Below are 18,248 nucleotides of genomic sequence, written 5' to 3'. Positions count from 1 at the left end.
AGCGTGCTTCTCAGGGTCACCGGGATCCAAGGGTCCCAGGACACAGACACCGGCGTGGGGATCGTATGTAATCACGAACACCCACGTATGTTCATATGCAAGAGTCACTAGTTTTGAAAAGGCAGGTGGTTTTTGTTTTGTTTTTGTTTTGTTTTCATAACATCTTTATTGGAGTATAATTGCTTTACAATGGTGTGTTAGTTTCTGCTTTATAACAAAGTGAATCAGTTATACATATATATATGTCCCCATATCTCTTCCCTCTTGCATCCCCCTCCCTCCCACCCTCCCTATCCCACCCCTCTAGGTGGTCACAAAACACCGAGCTGATCTCCCTGTGCTATGCGGCTGCTTCCCACTAGCTGTCTGTTTTACTTTTGGTGGTGTATATATGTCCATGCCACTCTCTCACTTCGTCCCAGCTTACCCTTCCCCCGCCCTGTGTCCTCAAGTCCATTCTGTACGTCTGTGTCTTTATTCCTGTCCTGCCCCTAGCCATTTTTTTTTTTTTTTTTAGATTCCATATATAAGTGTTAGCGTACAGTTTTTTTGTTTTTCTGACTTACTTCACTCTTTATGACAGACTCTGGGTCCATCCACCTCACTATGAATAACTCAATTTCGTTTCATTTTATGGCTGAGTAATATTCCATTGTAGTTATGTGCCATGTCTTCTTTATCCATTCATCTGTTGATGGACACTCGGGTTGCTTCCATATCCTGGCTATTGTAAATAGAGCTGCAATGAACATTGTGGTACATGCCTCTTTGAATTATGGTTTTCTCAGGGTATGTGCCCAGTAGTGGGATTTCTGGGTCGCGTGGTAGTTCTATTTTTAGGTTTTTGTTGTGTTTTTTTTTTCGGTACGTGGGCCTCCCACTGTTGTGGCCTCTCCCGTTGCGGAGCATAGGCTCCGGACACGCAGGCTCAGCGTCCATGGCTCACGGGCCCAGCCGCTCCGCGGCATGTGGGATCTTCCCGGACCGGGGCACGAATCCGCGTCCCCTGCATCGGCAGGCGGACTCTCAACCACTGCGCCACCAGGGAAGCCCCTATTTTTAGGTTTTTAAGGAACCTCCATACTGTTCTCCATAGTGGCTATATCCATTTACATTCCCACCAACAGTGCAAGAGGATTCCCTTTTCTCCACACCCTCTCCAGCATTTATTGTTTGTAGATTTTTTGATGATGGCCATTCTGACTGGTGTGAGGTGATACCTCATTGTAGTTTTGATTTGCATTTCTCTAATGATTAGTGATGTTGAGCATTCTTTCATGTGCCTCTTGGGCATCTGTATATCTTCTTTGGAGAAATGTCTGTTTAGGTCTTCTGCCCATTTTGGGGTTGGGTTGTTTGTTTTTTTGATATTGAGCTGCATGAGCTGCTTGTAAGTGAAAAAGCCAGTTTAACAACAACAAATGGGGCTTTAGTAACACCTGTTAAATCAAGCTCTTTTCCCTATTCACAGGACATAAGCAGACCCTCTATGAATTGTTTCCAGAGGCAACTGTTTTAAAGAGAAGAGAGGACCGGGAAAGAAAAGCAAAATTCCTGAGACCCTACTGTGTACTGGGCTTTAAAAACAAAGCAATCTTCATGGCAGCCTCATTTCCATTGAAACAATGAGAATGAGGATTAGAGAGGTTTAGTAGCTGCCCAGAGAGTGAATAGGGCCAACTAGGATGACAGCATGATGGAAGCAGTCTTGGCAGAAACAGGTTTGGGATTTGGCTGCAGACATCATCAGAAGGCTCCCCCCAGAGAATAAGATGTTGCACTGCAGGAGGGACCCCCATCCCCTCCATCGCCAATCAGCGTGTATGACCAGCTGTATGTCTTGGTGTCTGTGACCTCTGACTCTTGAGCAGTCATTGTCTAGGCAAAATTACAAGTACCCAGATAACAGATTCAGTTGTGATGCTCTGAATGGTATCGCATGGGAGTGGTAGGCCATCATTCTGTTGAGGGCCACCAGCCTATGGGTTTGTTTTTTTAATTGAAGTATAGTTGGTTTACATTGTTGTGTTAATTTCAGGTGTACAGCACAGTGATCCAGTTATGTATTTACATATATGTGTATATATTTTTTTTCATATTCTTTTCCCTTATATTGAATGTAGTTCCCTAAAGAAAGCAATCAAGGGCCATTCAAGAGGAAGAGCTAAAAACACATTACCTCAAAGGACCAGATTACCTTTTAAGTAAGAATGGGTTGCAGAGTTTTTTCTTCATTTTAAAAAACAATTATTTCAAACTGCAAAAGCATCCTGCTTTAGAGCTAGAAGGGCTGTGAGAAATCATCTGGTTCAAGTCTCTCATATTTTTTAGATGAGGAACTTTGGTTCAAAGAGGTTAAGTTTTTTTTTCCAAGCCAAAGTCACATGAATGATTAGGGACACAGCTGTCCCCAGACATCCAACTTTTCTGATTCAGGAGTCCAGGTGTTGTGATGTTCTGTTCAGTATACCGCTCGGCTGATTTTTCTATCTGTATTTCTTAGTGTCTTAGGAATAAAGGAGAGAGTAGTGGGTAATAAATTAGAGGAAAAAGTTAGAATGAAAAGACTGAAAAAGAGAAAGAAGATGGAGTGACTTTTCAATTAACTTATGGTTTCAGCTTGTCACCATGTGTCACTTTTAGCACCGAAATTGTAATTCCTTTTGACCATAGCTCTTTAAGAATTGTTGACATTTTGTCATAGCCCATGCCCGAATGAAATGCAATAGTCAGTATAAGATGAAGTTTGGGAACCTGGAGTAGAAATATCCTTTAGTTAGTGACTAAAATAAGACTAATCTACAGGTAGACTTATTCTGTGGGTTCAAATCCTGGCTCTGCCACTTCTTCTTGACTGTGTAGTCTTTGCAGATTAATCTCTCTAGGCCTCTATTTCCCCATCTGATAAACGGGGATATTGATACTCGTACTTCAGAGAGTTCGTGTAGGGCAGCCAGATTAGTGCTGGCCCATCGTGAGCTCTAGGTGCCCGAGTTTTTATTGTTCAACACCAGATTTTACTTGGAGTAATACAATATAAATCCTTTTATGAACTTTCATGCAGGTCATTAAAAGCCAGCTTTTATCTTTGTCCTTCGGTGTACTGCCCACTTCTGGATTCCATGCATCATTCTCATAGGGATAAGTAAGGGAGCAGAAGCTAGTGGTGTCCCGCCCCCCCCGCCCTTAGAAGGCAGTCAGAAGCGGCGGGGTGGCAAAGGTTCAGCGCTATGGAATCTTTGCTTTTCATTCTCTGTAAATGAATCTTCTCTCCCTGCTTTGGCCTTATCGTACGTCATTCTGTGATTATGGAATATGCAGAAGGTCTCTAATAATATGCTAAGGGTGGTGGGGATGAAATATAGAGAGGAGACAAAATCTTTGGCTAATGGGATCTTTTAACCAGTTTTAGTATTAAACATTATGCAGCTTGAAAGACTCTTTCAAAGAGTGCTTGAACTAGAAGAAAGTTTAGTAATTATCAATTACAAGTCTTTCATTTTACAAAGAAACTAAGGCCCCAAAGCTGATATTGTCTATTTGATATTACATTATGATTGTTTCTATTTTAATTATTTACTTATTCGCTACCCTGATGCAATATGGGCCTGAATCAGCCTATGGAGGTACAGAATTAAAATTCAGTGAGGGAATCTCTGTGTATGTGCGGTGGGGAAATGGGGAATGTGGGGAGGTAAATGGAAAACGTGGCCAAGGGAGAAATTTTTGAAAAGTTAATGCCCTGGAATACATGATAAAGGTCTGTACGTGTTCTGTACATGTGGTTGGTTCCTGGCAGCCAACAGAAAGGGACATGGGGCTTCCCTGGTGGCGCAGTGGTTGAGAGTCCGCCTGCCGACGCAGCGGACACGGGTTCGTGCCCCGGTCCGGGAAGATCCCACATGCCGCGGAGCAGCTGGGCCCGTGAGCCGTGGCCGCTGAGCCTGCGCGTCCAGAGCCTGTACTTCGCAACGGGAGAGGCCACAACAGTGAGAGGCCTGCGTACCGCGAAAAACAAAAAAAAGAAAGGGACATGGATGATATGATCCACTGAGTTTACAAGTTAAATAGACCAGTGCTGAGGAGAAGCAAAGCTAGTGCTGATTTTGAGGTAGAAAGAAATTTTTCCATGCATTATTATAAATTTTTATTAATATTTCTTTGGCAAGCTACAACATTCTTGCATTTTGCATTCTTGCCACATTCTTGTATTTCCAGATCCAGAGCTCTAGATTCTGCATGATCAGAAATGAAAGACTTCAGATATACTGCAGTAACACCTGTGTTAACAACCAAAAAAGTATGGTAATGGCATATTTTTGTCAGAAATATTGATTCAAAGCTAGAAATTATATCAAGGCCTAAGGTGATAATCCTTCATTTCAGAGAAAAGCGTTTATTATATAAGAAGTCAAAACTGCTGAAACTAATGTCAAGTAGGCCATACAGTGTTTTGCGAACTGTAGATCGTTATTCTTAAGTAGATCATGAAATGAGTTTAGGAGGTTGTACCCAATGTATTTTTTTAATGAAATGGATTAACCCAGAATATAGCAGAATGGAAGCTGACAGAGGAAGGGTGTATGTGTGTGTGTATTTGCGGTTGTGCTGTATCACAGTGTAAAATGTACTTGTCACCAGGATTGTGGTCCAAAACATTTGAAAGCCATTGTCATCAAACCATTAAAAGGGGCATAGCAGCATCTTGGGCATAGGGTCAGATTAAGGTTGACCTAGGCTTTTGAGGAGTCGGAGGGAGAGGTTAAGGAAACTCCAAGCAAAGGTGCCCATTGGAGACTTGGGCTAAGACTGAGGAGGGCAAGGACCCCAGCAAATGCACATGCTCCAAAAGCAGCACTTTTCAAAACCTGTGGCTGTCATGGAGACGTGGGAGAGGACGCATGGTGGGGTACATTTAAAATGTCATGAGTCATACCCTGAGATACATGGACAAGGTCATAGAGGGGGGCCCGTTCCATTGTGTTCATTCTCCCACCAACATAAGCACCTTCCCCAAATCAAGACCAGGCCTTCAGCTGGATGCCCTTTGGACCTACACTGTCCAGTACAGGAGCCATGAGTCACCTGTGACTACAGAGCCATTGTAACGTGGCTGGTCCCAAGTGAGACGTGCTCTAAGTATAAGATACACTCCAAATGTACAAGAATGTAAAATGTCTCGTAAATTTTGTAATACTGATTTATTGATTACATGTTGAAATGATGGCATTTTGGATATATTGAGTTAAATAAAATGTATTATTGATTTCACCTGTTTCGTTTTATTTTTGTAGTATGGCTGCTAGACATTTAAAACTTACATACATGGCTCCTGTTTGTGGCTTATATTGTATTTCTGTTGGGCAGCACTGATCTGGACTCCCCTTATGCTATCTCTAAAGTACCTCTTAAAGGACTATTTCGTAATTACTCTTAATCTTTTCTTTCCAGATCTTCCCACCTGCTTCTCAATCTTTGAAATGTCTTTAAGAAAGAAAGTCATTTTTTCTCTTAGTGATGAAATTCAAATGCACAGTTTGAGTTAATGTTTTCGTGGGGGTAGGTTTTTTCAGTAATTTTTCTATCAATCAAGTCAATAATTGGTCGAACCTTCCTTGGTTGTTTGGGCAAAGGTCATGGAAAGTGGGTTCCTCGTTTCCTAAGTTTTGGGGGATGAAATGATGGCACAAAAAGAGGGTAAAGTGATGGAAGACATATGTGCCTGCCATTAATTTCACTCAGACTGCTGCCTGGGGACAGCTCTGCTATGGGAGATTTCTGGCTTTCAAGGGGGAAAAAAAAGGCCTGATTTCAGATTATGCTTTGTTCCCTGGTGATTTGATAATTGCTGATTTCAATAACTGGCTTTTTTCCCCCTCCTCCTGAGCTAAATTTGGCTCTCAGTTTGGATTTCAAGAATTCTCCCCACTTATTTTTGACTATTGGGATCCCAACGAATTCAAAACTGTATACCCTTTTAGATCCTTAATCGTAAGGGAAGGATCTAAAGCTTCCCTTACGATTAAGGATATAAAGCTGACTCTTTCCTCCGAGGCCCCATCTTAGGGGTCTGTTCCCACCATGCTGTCTGGGCACCTTCCCTCCGCAGGTCTCAGTGCTGACTCTGCCCCCTACTCCACCCCCATCCCCACCAGGGTGACCATAGGTCTCACTGAATTTTCAAGACTCCATATCTCGTACTCAGCATTTAGGATCGATCAAAAGAAAATACTAGTATAATACTTCCTGGGGTTCTGGTTTTTGAAAGGAAAAAAATTACAGGCCTAATGATCGAAAGATGGTTTGAAACTTGAGAATGAGGTGTTTGATCCATTTTAACTGTTAATGAGAATCAGTGTGGCTCCACCAACAAGAAAAAGCAATATTGATTTTTTTTCTCTCTGTGCCCTCCCCTTAGGAGTTGCTCTGAGACCTACCGCATGCCAGTGATGGAGTACAAAATGAACGAAGGGGTTTCCTACGAATTCAAGTTTCCCTTTCGAAATAATAACAAGTGGCAGAGGAATGCCAACAAGGGGCCTCATTCACCTCAAGTTCCATCCCAGGTGCAGAGTCCCATGACCTCGAGGCTGAATGCCGGGAAAGGAGACGGGAAGATGCCTCCTCCAGAAAGAGCCGCCAACATTCCTCGAAGCATCTCCAGTGACGGGCGCCCACTGGAGAGGCGGTGAGTGTGCCTCCCAAGCTTTTCTCTAAATCTCTGCCCCAAATTTAAATAGCACCAGGCCCGTAAGCACTAGCTTTAGGTCTTCCCATATTTTACTAGAAATCAAGACTTAAAACTGAGATGCATGCACTAGTGGTTTTCAAAGCATGGCAGCATTCCAAAGCCATCAGGATAAGTGAAGATGTATTCCAGCAAAGCATGCAGCTCTGTACAGTGGTATTTGGGCTTTGCTCTTTCATTTTCATGTGATATCAACAGAAATCATCACTGCATGCTCAGTAGCCATATGAACTAGAACTTGGCAGACTCTTTGAGGTGACACTGACCATATCATCATCTTTGACAGTCTGTGTCTTTTGGAGATGAGTGATACAACAGTGGCAAGAGAATGCAGGTTTTTGGTTGAGTGTCTGTGTTTGTGTCACTTTGTTAATAAAGAATTGTGAGAAGGGAAATCCACCAGTATAGCACAAACATATTTTTCCACTGCTCTGAATGTAAAAGAAAATAGTGGATATGTTAAAACACTCAGTCCTGAGTAAAGTAAGCCAAAGGAGAGGGATTGAGGGATCCCAGAAAGTAACAAAACGAGGTTTGCTGTTAAGTTGAAAGTCACAGTGGATTCCGTCACGGGTGATAACTGGTGAACTCTTCCTTAACCAGCATGCCCTAGCACTTTTGTCTCGAATTCACTGTAAAATGCAGCACTGTGAACTAAGAACCTTGGCCAAAAATTGAACTCGATAAAGTACTCTTAAAATGTGAATACAAATGGACTACATAATTTTAAATCATTGCACTATAAATTCAGTTACCCCAAATTACCTAGGCTAATGAAGGAGACGGTTTAGCTCAGTAACCTGCTAGTGCCCTCCTAGAAGAAGCCAACTTCTTTCTGTCCATGCACCATCCTTTCGCCATCACTGTGCTTGTCTTGATCACATCTCTGAGTGTTTTCGTGGCCCCCGCACTGCAGAAGGATCAGGAACCCTCAGAGCTGGTGGGGAGAAGTCTCTGTTCCAGGAGCTGCTATGTGTAGAAGGAAGGTCTCTGGAGCAAAAATGAGAGCCTGACTCATCTGAGCCTCAGGAACCAGGTCCAGCAAGAACAGGGCGCCAAGGAAAAGAGATCCCAGCTATCCTTCAGGAGTCATTGGTTCAAGTTGAGAGCAGAAAGTTGGAGATTTTCAAAACCACACAATGATGTCTTTTATCTTAAAAGACATAAAACATTGTCACTTAACTCTTTCAGAAATACTAGAATACCATGTAGAAATAGTTTAATCACAACAGACAACCAAAAAAAAGCCCAGTTGTCTTTCTAAAATTCCTCATGTAATACTGGGGATTTATTTACAGAGCCTTGCTATTTATCTCAATAAAGGATTCCTCTCCCAAAGTGGCTGCATTCCCATCTGGACTCCTCTTGCTTTCATTATTTTCGAGAAGGAAAAACATCCAAGTGGTCACTGAATAAATCCTTTGTTCTGCACATTCCAGACTTGGCTCCCTCTGAGGTGTGTGTTAACTGGAATTCATGATTTGGCCCACATTTGGAAGGATGAACCTAGGAAACCATTGTTTAGAGAAGGACCTTTTGTTCCTCTCAATGGTATTTTCTTTCTCTCCAGGACAGTCATCAGGCTTTTATGAGTGAAATTGGATTTGTGTTATTTTCTTTATACAATAGTCCCTATAATAAAATAGCAGAATATATTTTGATTCCACGTTGAATTTAATTTCTGCAACAGAAACTAAAGCTTATTGCTGAACATACTGACCTCTGAAAGTGAAAATATTTTTTGTAGCTAATTATCCTCTTAGGATGCAAGCAACTTTTAGTGCTAAAGAAGGCATCAACTCCATTTTTTCCAGATGGAGATCTTTGAGTTCTGGAGGTTCTTTTTGTGGGTACTTGTGTCTGCCTTTCATCATAACTCCACCCAGAGGAAAGGGAATCCACGTGCTCTCCCTATAAGATTAATAATAATAGCCCTGGGGCTCTCCAAGCTATAAGATGCAGGTGACAGACGTGAGGCTGCCAATGGTTTTTTAACCTCTACTCACTTCCCTCCGAGGCTTCTTAGTTTCAGATATCCTTGAGGACGCTGGGCTAGGATTTAAGATCTTATGACGGAGGGCTTGTAAAATCTGAGCCTTACATTTTCAGGTTATTTGTCTCCTCTTCATTTTGAAAGGTGTGGTAATTAGACGGCTATTCTTTCATGAAAATTTAAGAGTTCGCTGTCCTATCCCATCATTCTTAACTTTTAGTGAAGCAGTATTAGTTAAGTTTCAACTTTGAATCATAAATAGAAGGTACTATTTGAGAAACTTTGTACTGCTACTGTTTGCAGAATATTTGAGTATAGAATAGACTCGTGTCCTTCATCGGGAATACTTCCAGGTTCCTCAGATTCACACAGTGTACCTGGGAATATAACTTCCTCCATGAGACATAGTAAAATATAACTAAAAAATTTAAGCATTCCCTTCATAGTCTTACTGAGAACAAACCACTTTACTGTGATGTGAAAGTGAGGCCCCTGGCTGGGCGCACCTCCTCCATCTGACTCTCCCCTTCATACCAGCCCTGCCCTGGGTGCCATTTGCATTTGTACCTGGGCCATCTAGAGAGTGTGATATGGACCGTTCAGATGAATCACAAATAGTCAAAACAAATGCCCAGGTCTGCCATTCCATGAATCTTGCCTTACCAATAGTGGCATGAGCCTGAGACTGAGACTAAAGGATAGTCCCTCGGTATCCGCAAAGATTGGTTCCAGAGCCCTCCATGGATACCAAAATCTGCACCTGCTCAAGTCCCGTAATTGACCCTCACGTCCTCGGATTCAACCAATTGCAGATGGTAAACGTAGTAGTGTATGTATTGAAAAAATCCCCGTAGAAGTGAACCCACGCAGTTCAAACCCGTGTTGTTCAAGGGTCAGCTGTATTGCCTTTACACGGTTGGTTTGTTCCATTTATCTTTCTCCTCCAGGTTAGGCAAGTTGTGTTTAACTGTAGAGAAACCAGCTGTATTTAAGCTTAAGTTAGCAGCCGCCTCAAGCCACTCTGCACGTGCTACACAAATCTGCCTACTTCATTCACCACGGTTGGACCCAGCACGGTTCATTTTAGATGAAAACTGAATATACTGCTTGTAGAAACTTAATCTACTGCTTAATCTTCTAGAAACTAGAAGCATAGTTTTTCTTAAATTGTGTGCAAGATCCCAGAGTTAAAGACCATTCGAAATAATTTTTTTAAAAATACTTGTGGAACAGATTATCCTTTTTCCTTTCGTACCAAGGTCACGATTTTTGACATACTAAAAGGTATTGGTATTTGGAGTTTCTAACAAGAATTATTTCACTGACTTGTGCTCTCTATACATTGTTAAGAGAAACTGATGCAGTAAGAACAGATGACGCATTTGCCATCTAAGTAGAAAAAAGTCTGATTTGATTGGGTTTAAATACAGGAGATTTATGCTCTCTAGGTAGCCTTTCAAGTACAGAATTTTATGGTATTTGTGGGAGTAGTTCTTATTGACAGAATTAATATTTAACAAAAATAGGTAATATGATGCAATTGGTCTTCCGGCCTCAAATTTATCTAGAGTGTAAGGGTAGGACTAAAATAAAAATAGCTGGCTAGGGCTTCCCTGGTGGCGCAGTGGTTAAGAATCTGCCTGACAATGCAGGGAACACGGGTCTGAGCCCTGGTCCAGGAAGATCCCACATGCCGTGGAGCAACCAAGCCCATGTGCCACAGCTACTGAGCCTGCGCTCTAGAGCCCCGCAAGCCACAACTACTGAACTACTGAGCCCGCATACCATAGCCCATGCTTCGCAACAAAAAAAAAGCCACTGCAATGAGAAGTCCGCACCTCGCAACAAAGAATAGCCCCCACTTGTCACAACTAGAGAAAGCCTGTGCACAGCAACGAAGACCCAACACATGAATAAATAAATAAACAGCTGGCTATAGTACATTGAACTTAAGACATTACTGTGTTTAAACATAACGTGGGATCAGTAGTAAAACCCTGATCTGGGTTAACATGTTCAGAAAAGCTTAACTATTTCAGAGGCTTTGCATAAACAACAGGCACGTTGGCACACAAAGGAATTTTCCTTTCTCTTTTTTGTAGATGAAGTATTTCCAGGCTTTATATAAATATTTAATGTCGGATCTTACTGAACCATTGATACTTCTGCATTTTACCTGGATACTATACTATTCCCCTTTCCCTACTGTATTTGGCACTCAGCAGCTGGATGGAGTGTTGGTTCCTTTACGGAGTTACAGCTGGCTACACTTGCAGCCTCCCTAACGCCGCCCTCCTCTGCAGACACAGCTGCGCCATACAGAGCATGAAGATTGTGCTGGAGGATACTGTTGAAACAAATGAAAAGAGTTCTCCTTTTTTTTTTGGGCCGTGCCGTGTTGCATGCAGGATCTTTTAACCACTGAACTTCCAGGGAAGTCCCTCAATCTTTATTTTCAAGGAAATGTTTTCTAGGTTTATTTCGAACAGGTTCTGTGTTAATGATCCTCACGGTGTCATTTTCTGCTTTCACACAAAGCCAGCACGCATTTATTCTTTACTCTTCCTTTGTTTGGAATATTAGCTGTGGCTAGTAGTTGCATGACTTGTTCTTTCAAATACTGCCCTCCTGGATCATAGTTGTTTGAGTTGACATGAGGACCTTGACTCTTGAGTTTCATTGGGGGTGCTCAGGCTGCATCCCCATTGACTGCTGTATTCCCAGAGTCACTGGATGCTGTGGGCTTCGGCATATCCGATACCATTTGCCATTCCCTCCTCCTTCAAACTCCTCTTCCTTATCTTCCAAAACTTTCCTCCTGATTTTTTTTTTTTTTTTTTTTTTGGTCAGCTCTTTGCATTTGTCTTATCCCCCCCAAATGCTGTGTCCCCCATGACTCCTTCCTCATTTTTCTTTTAATCCCCTACTGTGCAGTATCTCTGGATAGTTTATTTGTTTTAGTAACCTCAGCCGTAATCTGTATGTGGGCAGTTCCTGGATAGTACACGTTTGATCTTGACCTCTTCTTTACTTTTCATATTCATATGCCCGTCTCCCTACTGAATATCTGCACTTGAATGTCACACCAGTGTCCCAGACTCACCAGCCCAAACTGACTTCAGCCATACTCCTGCCCGCCCTCCACCTCTTCCTTCTCACGTGTTGCCCATCTTGCTGAAGGGCTTTGCATTCTGCCCAAGTAGCCAGAGCAGAACTAGAATTCATAATTAGCCTCCTGCACCCTCATCCCCATCTCCACACCCATTTAGTTATCAAGTTCTACCCTTCGGTTGAGTCCCTCCTGTAAGCATCCTCCTTGTCGTTGCCTTAGGGGCTCTCGTTTCACACTAAGATTTTTCTGGCCAGAACAGCCTCTCACTTTCTCCCTGTCCGAGCTGCAGACTGCATGGGAGGCCTAATACAAAGGGAATTGCTCCTCAGGCCCTGCCTTTCATCTTAGCCTTCCGCACAGCTTTCAGTATCAAGTCCACCTCCCGCTGTGGATTTACTGACGTGGCTTTGTCTTTCCCAGGCTCTAGGCTTGTGACTTTCTGCTGCCAGGTTTTCTCTTGATAACCTTTATACCTGCAGCTCGGCTTGATCTGCCTTCTACCCCATCCTTCAGCAGCTTAACAGCTGCTGGTATTGTAACACCAAGCCCAAGCCTCACCTTCTCTGACACGTCTCCTCCCATCTCTGCCTTCATTTGCCCATCCTGGGAATTTTCACATTGCTGCCTGTCTGCTTCCTTCACAGAACTTATACTTCATTTTAATCTTATTGGTCCATTTTTCCAATTTAAGGTAGCCTGTCTTATTCATCATCGTATCCCAAGGACCAACCACTGATTCTGGCATTTTAATAGGCTTGCAGTGAATTTTTTTAAAACTTCATTAGTTAAACCAGTAAGCAAAAAAACTTAAAGAAGTAGGAACAGAAGTAAATCAATTTGGGAGAAAATAAATCAGTTGGTTTTTTTTTTCTTTTTTTAACTTTTTTTTACTGTTGTAAAATATACATAACGTAAAACTTACCATTTGAACCACAGTTCTGTGGCATTATGTATGTTTCCATCCTTGTGCAACCACCGCCAACATCCATTTCCAGAACTGAAACTCTGTGTCCATTAAACAATAACTCCCCCTCTCCCCAGCTCCTGGCTGTTACCATGCTACTTTCCGTCTCTGTGAATTTGACTATTCTTGGTACCTCACATAAATAGAAACTTTATGTTAGTGGAATCATACAATATTTGTCCTTTTGTGACTAGTTTATTTCATGTCAGTGTAATGTATTCAAGGTTCATTCATGTTGTAGCATATGTCCAGTTTTCCTTCTTGCTTATTAGCTCAAGCTGCTATAACAAAATACCATAGATTCAGTGACTTAAACAATGGACGTTTACTTCTTACAGTTCTGGAGTCTGGGAATTCCAAGATCAAGGTTCCAGGACGTTTGGTTCTTGGTGAGGACCCTCTTCCTAACTTGTAGAAAGGGCCTTCTTGCTGTGTCCTCACACGGCAGAGAGCTCTGGTTTCTTCCTCCTCTTATAAGGGTGCTAATCCCATCATGGGGGCTCCACCCTTATCTTAACCTAATTACTTCCCAAAGACCCCACCTCCTAATGTCATTACGTTGGGGGTTAGGACTTCAAGATATGAATTTGGGAGTGGGGGGAGTCATTAAGTCCATAACCTTTACCTTTTTTTGTTTGTTTGTTTTTTTTGCGGTACACGGGCCTCTCACTGTTGTGGCCTCTCCCGTTGCAGAGCACAGGCTCCCACGCAGGCTCAGCGGCCATGGCTCACGGGCCCAGCCGCTCTGCGGCATGTGGGATCTTCCCGGACCGGGGCATGAACCCGTGTCCGCTGCATCGGCAGGTGGACTCTCAACCACTGCGCCAACAGGGAAGCCCCCTTTCCCTTTTTTTAAGACTGAATAGTATTCCATTGTATGTATGTACCACATTTTGTTATCCATTCATCCATCAATGGACAGTCAGGTAAATCAGTTTATTTTTATAAAATTAAATGACACATAAAAGTGAAACATGCTATAATCTGATAAAGCTATAGAATTGAAGCTTAGATTTAAGTAGAATTCTTTGCTTTTTGTTGACTAAGTTTAGATTACTCCTATTTTAAAAGCATATTGTGGGTAAAGCTGTCTAAACTTCAAAGTGAAAAGTGAGTTGTTCTTGATTGTATTTCCTCTAATTGGTTTCAGTTAGGTTGGAACTGAATTACGGCATTTTATTTGTCAGCCAAGTTAAGGTGGAAAAGCAGAGGGCTGTACTTAACTTAAACTCACCGAGCTGCTTTGTGACCGCCTGGAGGGGTGGGATGGGGAGAGTGGGAGGGAGGGAGACGCAAGAGGGAAGACATATGGGAACATATGTATATGTATAGCGGATTCACTTTGTTATAAAGCAGAAACTAACACACCATTGTAAAGCAATTATACCCCAATAATGATGTCTTAAAAAAAAAAAAAAAAAAAAAAACTCACCGAGCTCTTAAGCCTCTTTTTCCCCAACTCTTCAAAGGAGTGAGTGTACTCCGGCATCTACATTGGGGTCAGAGTTTAGATAATTTGCAAGTTCACACTTTTAGATTAGAGAACAAAGGTGTTTCCTTTTCAAGCATTCAGGAAATGGGCACAGTGGCCTGAGCCTGGCACACCTCCCAGTTTCCTTTCTTTTATAAACTCTAGAGTGAGCCAGGGAATGAGACCAGGGTGCTCCCATGTGGTCCCCAGCTTAGGCTCTTGAATTGCTTCATCGTTCCTTGAGCCTTGAAAGTAGCTGCTTTGCACTCCACCCAGGGAAGTGTTCCAGGGGGCTCCTCCTTGCAGAGCCACCAGTGCTTTACTGTAACCCGCCCAGAAACTCCCAGATGTGCCAGGAGTGCAGGCTCTGCCGTCCAGGGGCCTTGACTTGCATCCCGGCCCCACCCCTTGGGAGCGATGTGATGGTGGGAAGTTCCTGATCCCGTCCACACTTCATCATCGCCAGGAACCAAACGGGCCACTAGCCCCACCTCTCAGAGTCAGCATGATGATTAACTAAGGTAATACAGTTACTCTGTGTTCAACCCGAGCTCTTACGACAGGCCTGGCACACAGTGAGGCTTAGAAAATGGTAGTCCCTGTTTGTCTTTGGTGTCGTTTTGGAGATGCTCTTCTACACACAGCTACATGGAAGTCAAAGAGAGCTAGTTGCAATTGGGCGCTTAGGGCTGTGGGTAGAGCTGGCCAGGCTGGACTGGTGAGTCTGTTTGCAGTCACGCATGTGGTGAGTCAGTGTGTTTCCCAGGAGCAAGTTGTGCCGTTTTCAGCGCCAGCGTCCTGGTTACCCTCGGTGAGACGGAGAGGCTGAGTTCAGGAGGGCTGCTGTGCTGGGAACAGTCATGGTGAGCAGGTGTAGGAAATACTGCAAAAACCATCCACTGAATTAGGATAGACTGAGGTGATCTTGTAGAAAGCGGAGGTGTTATGGGAAGAGAATGAGGTGGCAGCTGGGCACACCGTTCTGTGTGTCAGTAAGGAGCCGTTCTCCTACTTGCATCCAGCAGCAGGGTCTTGCCCTCTTAGCCCTTTCTTTAAGGGAGTGCTGCATTAGGACCACCCAGGGAGGCCTGGCCTGGTCCCACCTTATGGGAAGGGTCTAAAGGCCCACAGTGGCCCTGGGGCTTCCTCCAAAAGCACCCCCTTGTCCACCCCCAGACACCTGACACGGGGAAGACCTTCCCAGAAGCCAGGTCTACTATGGGTCCTGCTGTAGCCCTCCCCTCATGGAGAAGGCAACAGGAGTCTTAGGCCCTTTGCCTGATGAGGGCACATCGGCCATACGGACACGTTTATCATTAGGAATTTAAATAATTCTCAGGGGTAAAAAGGGATATCCCGCTGCCTTATATTTGAAACCACTGACGTTTTTCTTTAAGATTTGTTGATCGCACAACACATGTGTAAACGTGTGAGAATGAGACAGATGAGCTGCCTAGACCCACCCCCACAGTCAGCAGTGTGAAGTCTCCCCATAAGCCTCTTGTTCAGAGCCCGGGACAGTGACTGGTCTGACCAAGGTCTACTTCCACCCATGGAACTCCCTCAGTATGGTGACAGAGTGGCAGTCTGGGATCCACCTATCATTGAAGTGCTAGCCGGGAAAAGTGGGTTTAGTCTCCTTTTTACCTGCAGGAACGATTGTTGTGAAATAATGAGATTGGCAGAGTGTCCTTGGGCGTGGTCAGCAGAGTTGAATTGATCTCTTCACCCGAGTGTGTATGTGTGTCTCTGGCCACTGGGCTCTCGGCTGGTGACTTGTACCACCAGAGGGCTTGCTGGACACTGCTTCAGGCCACATGAAGATGGCCCTGGACCATTTTCTCTGGACCCACCTCTTTAGGATCTGCAGGCTCCTTTTAAGGAGCAAGCACCAATACACAAGGAGGGATGGCAGGGGAGGTGTTTGACTCATATACTGCGGCCCTGCTAGCAAGTTCACTGCTGTCTCCCCACCAGTCCCCACTCCTGGGGAGAATCGGAATCCAGCCTGATTAAATAGCCTAGAGTCTCCCAATCTCTGGCTTTTTGTTTGACTCTTCTAGTTTCCCATTATATTTAGAAAATGACAAATGACGATGGCAGCTAAATGGCACATACGCCAGGCTCTGTTCAGAGTCCCTTATGTGAGTTTTTCTCAGTTAATCCACCCAACAGGCCCAGTAAGTTGGTGGCCCTTTCCCCCTTTTACAGATAAGGATGCCCGGGGATTGAGAGATGAAATCGTTTGTGCAGAGTCCTGGCTGGTTAGTGGTGGAGCTGAAATTAGCACCAAGGCCACCAGACTGCGGAGCCCCTACCTTAGCCACCATGCTGCAGGGATGAAGCCTACCACCATCTACAGATGGTGCTCAAGAAATACTTGCCAGATGAACGCATGCGTGTTTGTGTGCTAAGGGGGCCCAGCCACGTGTGCTGCCATCAGGGCCAGCTTCAGGTGTGTAGCTGCACAGGGCCACACGCTTAGCAGGGTTCAGTGTTCTGCTTGAAATCTGTAATACGTTTGAACAAGGAGACCCAGAGTTTCATGTTGCACTGAGTCCCACAAATGATGTATCTGGTCCTGTCTGCAATCCATTTTTATGTTCTGTCCTGTAGAGTCACCCTTAGATATAAAATTGACTCTTCTCAAGAGGCACCCATGATGTATGCCAGGCTGTGAAGCTCCAACAGCTTGCCAGCAGCTGGGAGATGATGATCGGTTATCTCGGTGAGATGAGTTGCTGTATTTCCCTAACTATGCAAGGGTTATTCTTTGTTGTAAATTGATCTTGTCACAGGAGGTTCATCAGAATAGGACTTCCATGGTCCAGTCGGAACAGGACTTCCATGGTCCAGTTGTTACAGCTGATAGGGATCGTATGGTCAGAAAGCCAGGAATGGCTCTGGTTCACAAAGTTAGGAAGAGATGAAACAACAGGGGGGTGGGGTGATTGAATTTGTATACAACTTGTTCAAACTCTAGTCTGGATACAGCACCCGAATGACATTACGTTGAGGAATTTTAGAGAAGTTTTTTAAAACAATTCTGGAAGAATCCTGGTTGATAGGCATTGCTAAAAACAGACTTTGACTGGATCCTGTTCCCTGGGTGAATAGTGTTTTCATCGCTAAGTTGTGGTGAAATGCTGTGCTTAACTAAGGACTCGGATATCTCATTCGTCAGTCATTGCTGCTATTTGAAATCCTCTCGGTCGTTCTTGCCGTCATTCCGCTGTCTGCACTTGAGTTTACAGAGGGCCTTATCTCCTTGGACACATCCAAGCAGTGCTGTCACTTTGGAATAAAAAGCAGGAAACAGAGGCATAATTAAACCCATACATAAATACTCAGGAAAGAAAAATGAAGCATCAATTACTCACATGCTGAGAGTTCCTTATCCATCAATGGATGTCACAGTCTCAAGAGATCAATAATAAGAGTCTATCAATGTTAGTTCTGTGAGTTGAGTCATGGGAAGGGTATGGTGGGGGGCAGGGGTTATTCTATCAGAAATCTGGGGTTTTTTTGGCACTTCTCTTCTCTCTTTTATCCTGACGTGAGGAGGCTTCTGGAAAAAAGAACTGATATTGATCTTGGACCATCTCTTCCTAATCCATCCCATTCAACTCTTTGTTTTCATTGCAGTGAAAGGTGCTGCATATAAATGGAAAGCTGACTTGAGTGCAGTCCTGCAGACTATGGGAGTATTGTCTGTCGAGCTGATGATCAGGACTTTTTCAATTGCTGCATTCTTTGTACAGTCCAAAAGCCCTGGTGTTTTATTTCTGCAGAGGGAAGTCATAGCCCTAGAGAACATTTAAGATCGGTTACTTTAAAAACATTTAGTTATTTCTCAGCTCAATTGATAAAAATGGAGGGAAGAGAATCTACTGAAATTAAGGCTAAAAGATTTTTAGACATTTCCTTTCTGACAGTGACCATAGCATTCTTGAAGAAGAT

The 18,248-nt window shown here is 43.6% G+C and overlaps 1 protein-coding gene across 5 annotated transcripts in view; it reads left to right on the top strand.

The window, feature by feature from the left end:
- The window catches only part of SIPA1L1 (signal induced proliferation associated 1 like 1), a 143,961-nt gene that overhangs the window by 66,671 nt on the left and 59,042 nt on the right, over positions 1-18,248 (top strand). For all 5 annotated transcript variants that reach the window (XM_065900642.1, XM_065900633.1, XM_065900625.1 and 2 more), the window contains exon 9: positions 6,419-6,688. In XM_065900642.1, coding sequence (XP_065756714.1) covers positions 6,419-6,688 — 270 coding nt within the window. The remainder of the gene's footprint in view (positions 1-6,418; positions 6,689-18,248) is intronic.

This window comes from Phocoena phocoena, chromosome 2, assembly GCF_963924675.1.
Source record: "Phocoena phocoena chromosome 2, mPhoPho1.1, whole genome shotgun sequence".
NCBI classification, from domain to species: Eukaryota; Metazoa; Chordata; class Mammalia; order Artiodactyla; family Phocoenidae; genus Phocoena; species Phocoena phocoena.
Note: the sequence above shows the minus strand (reverse complement) of the source record. Positions and strands in the feature narration are given on the sequence as shown.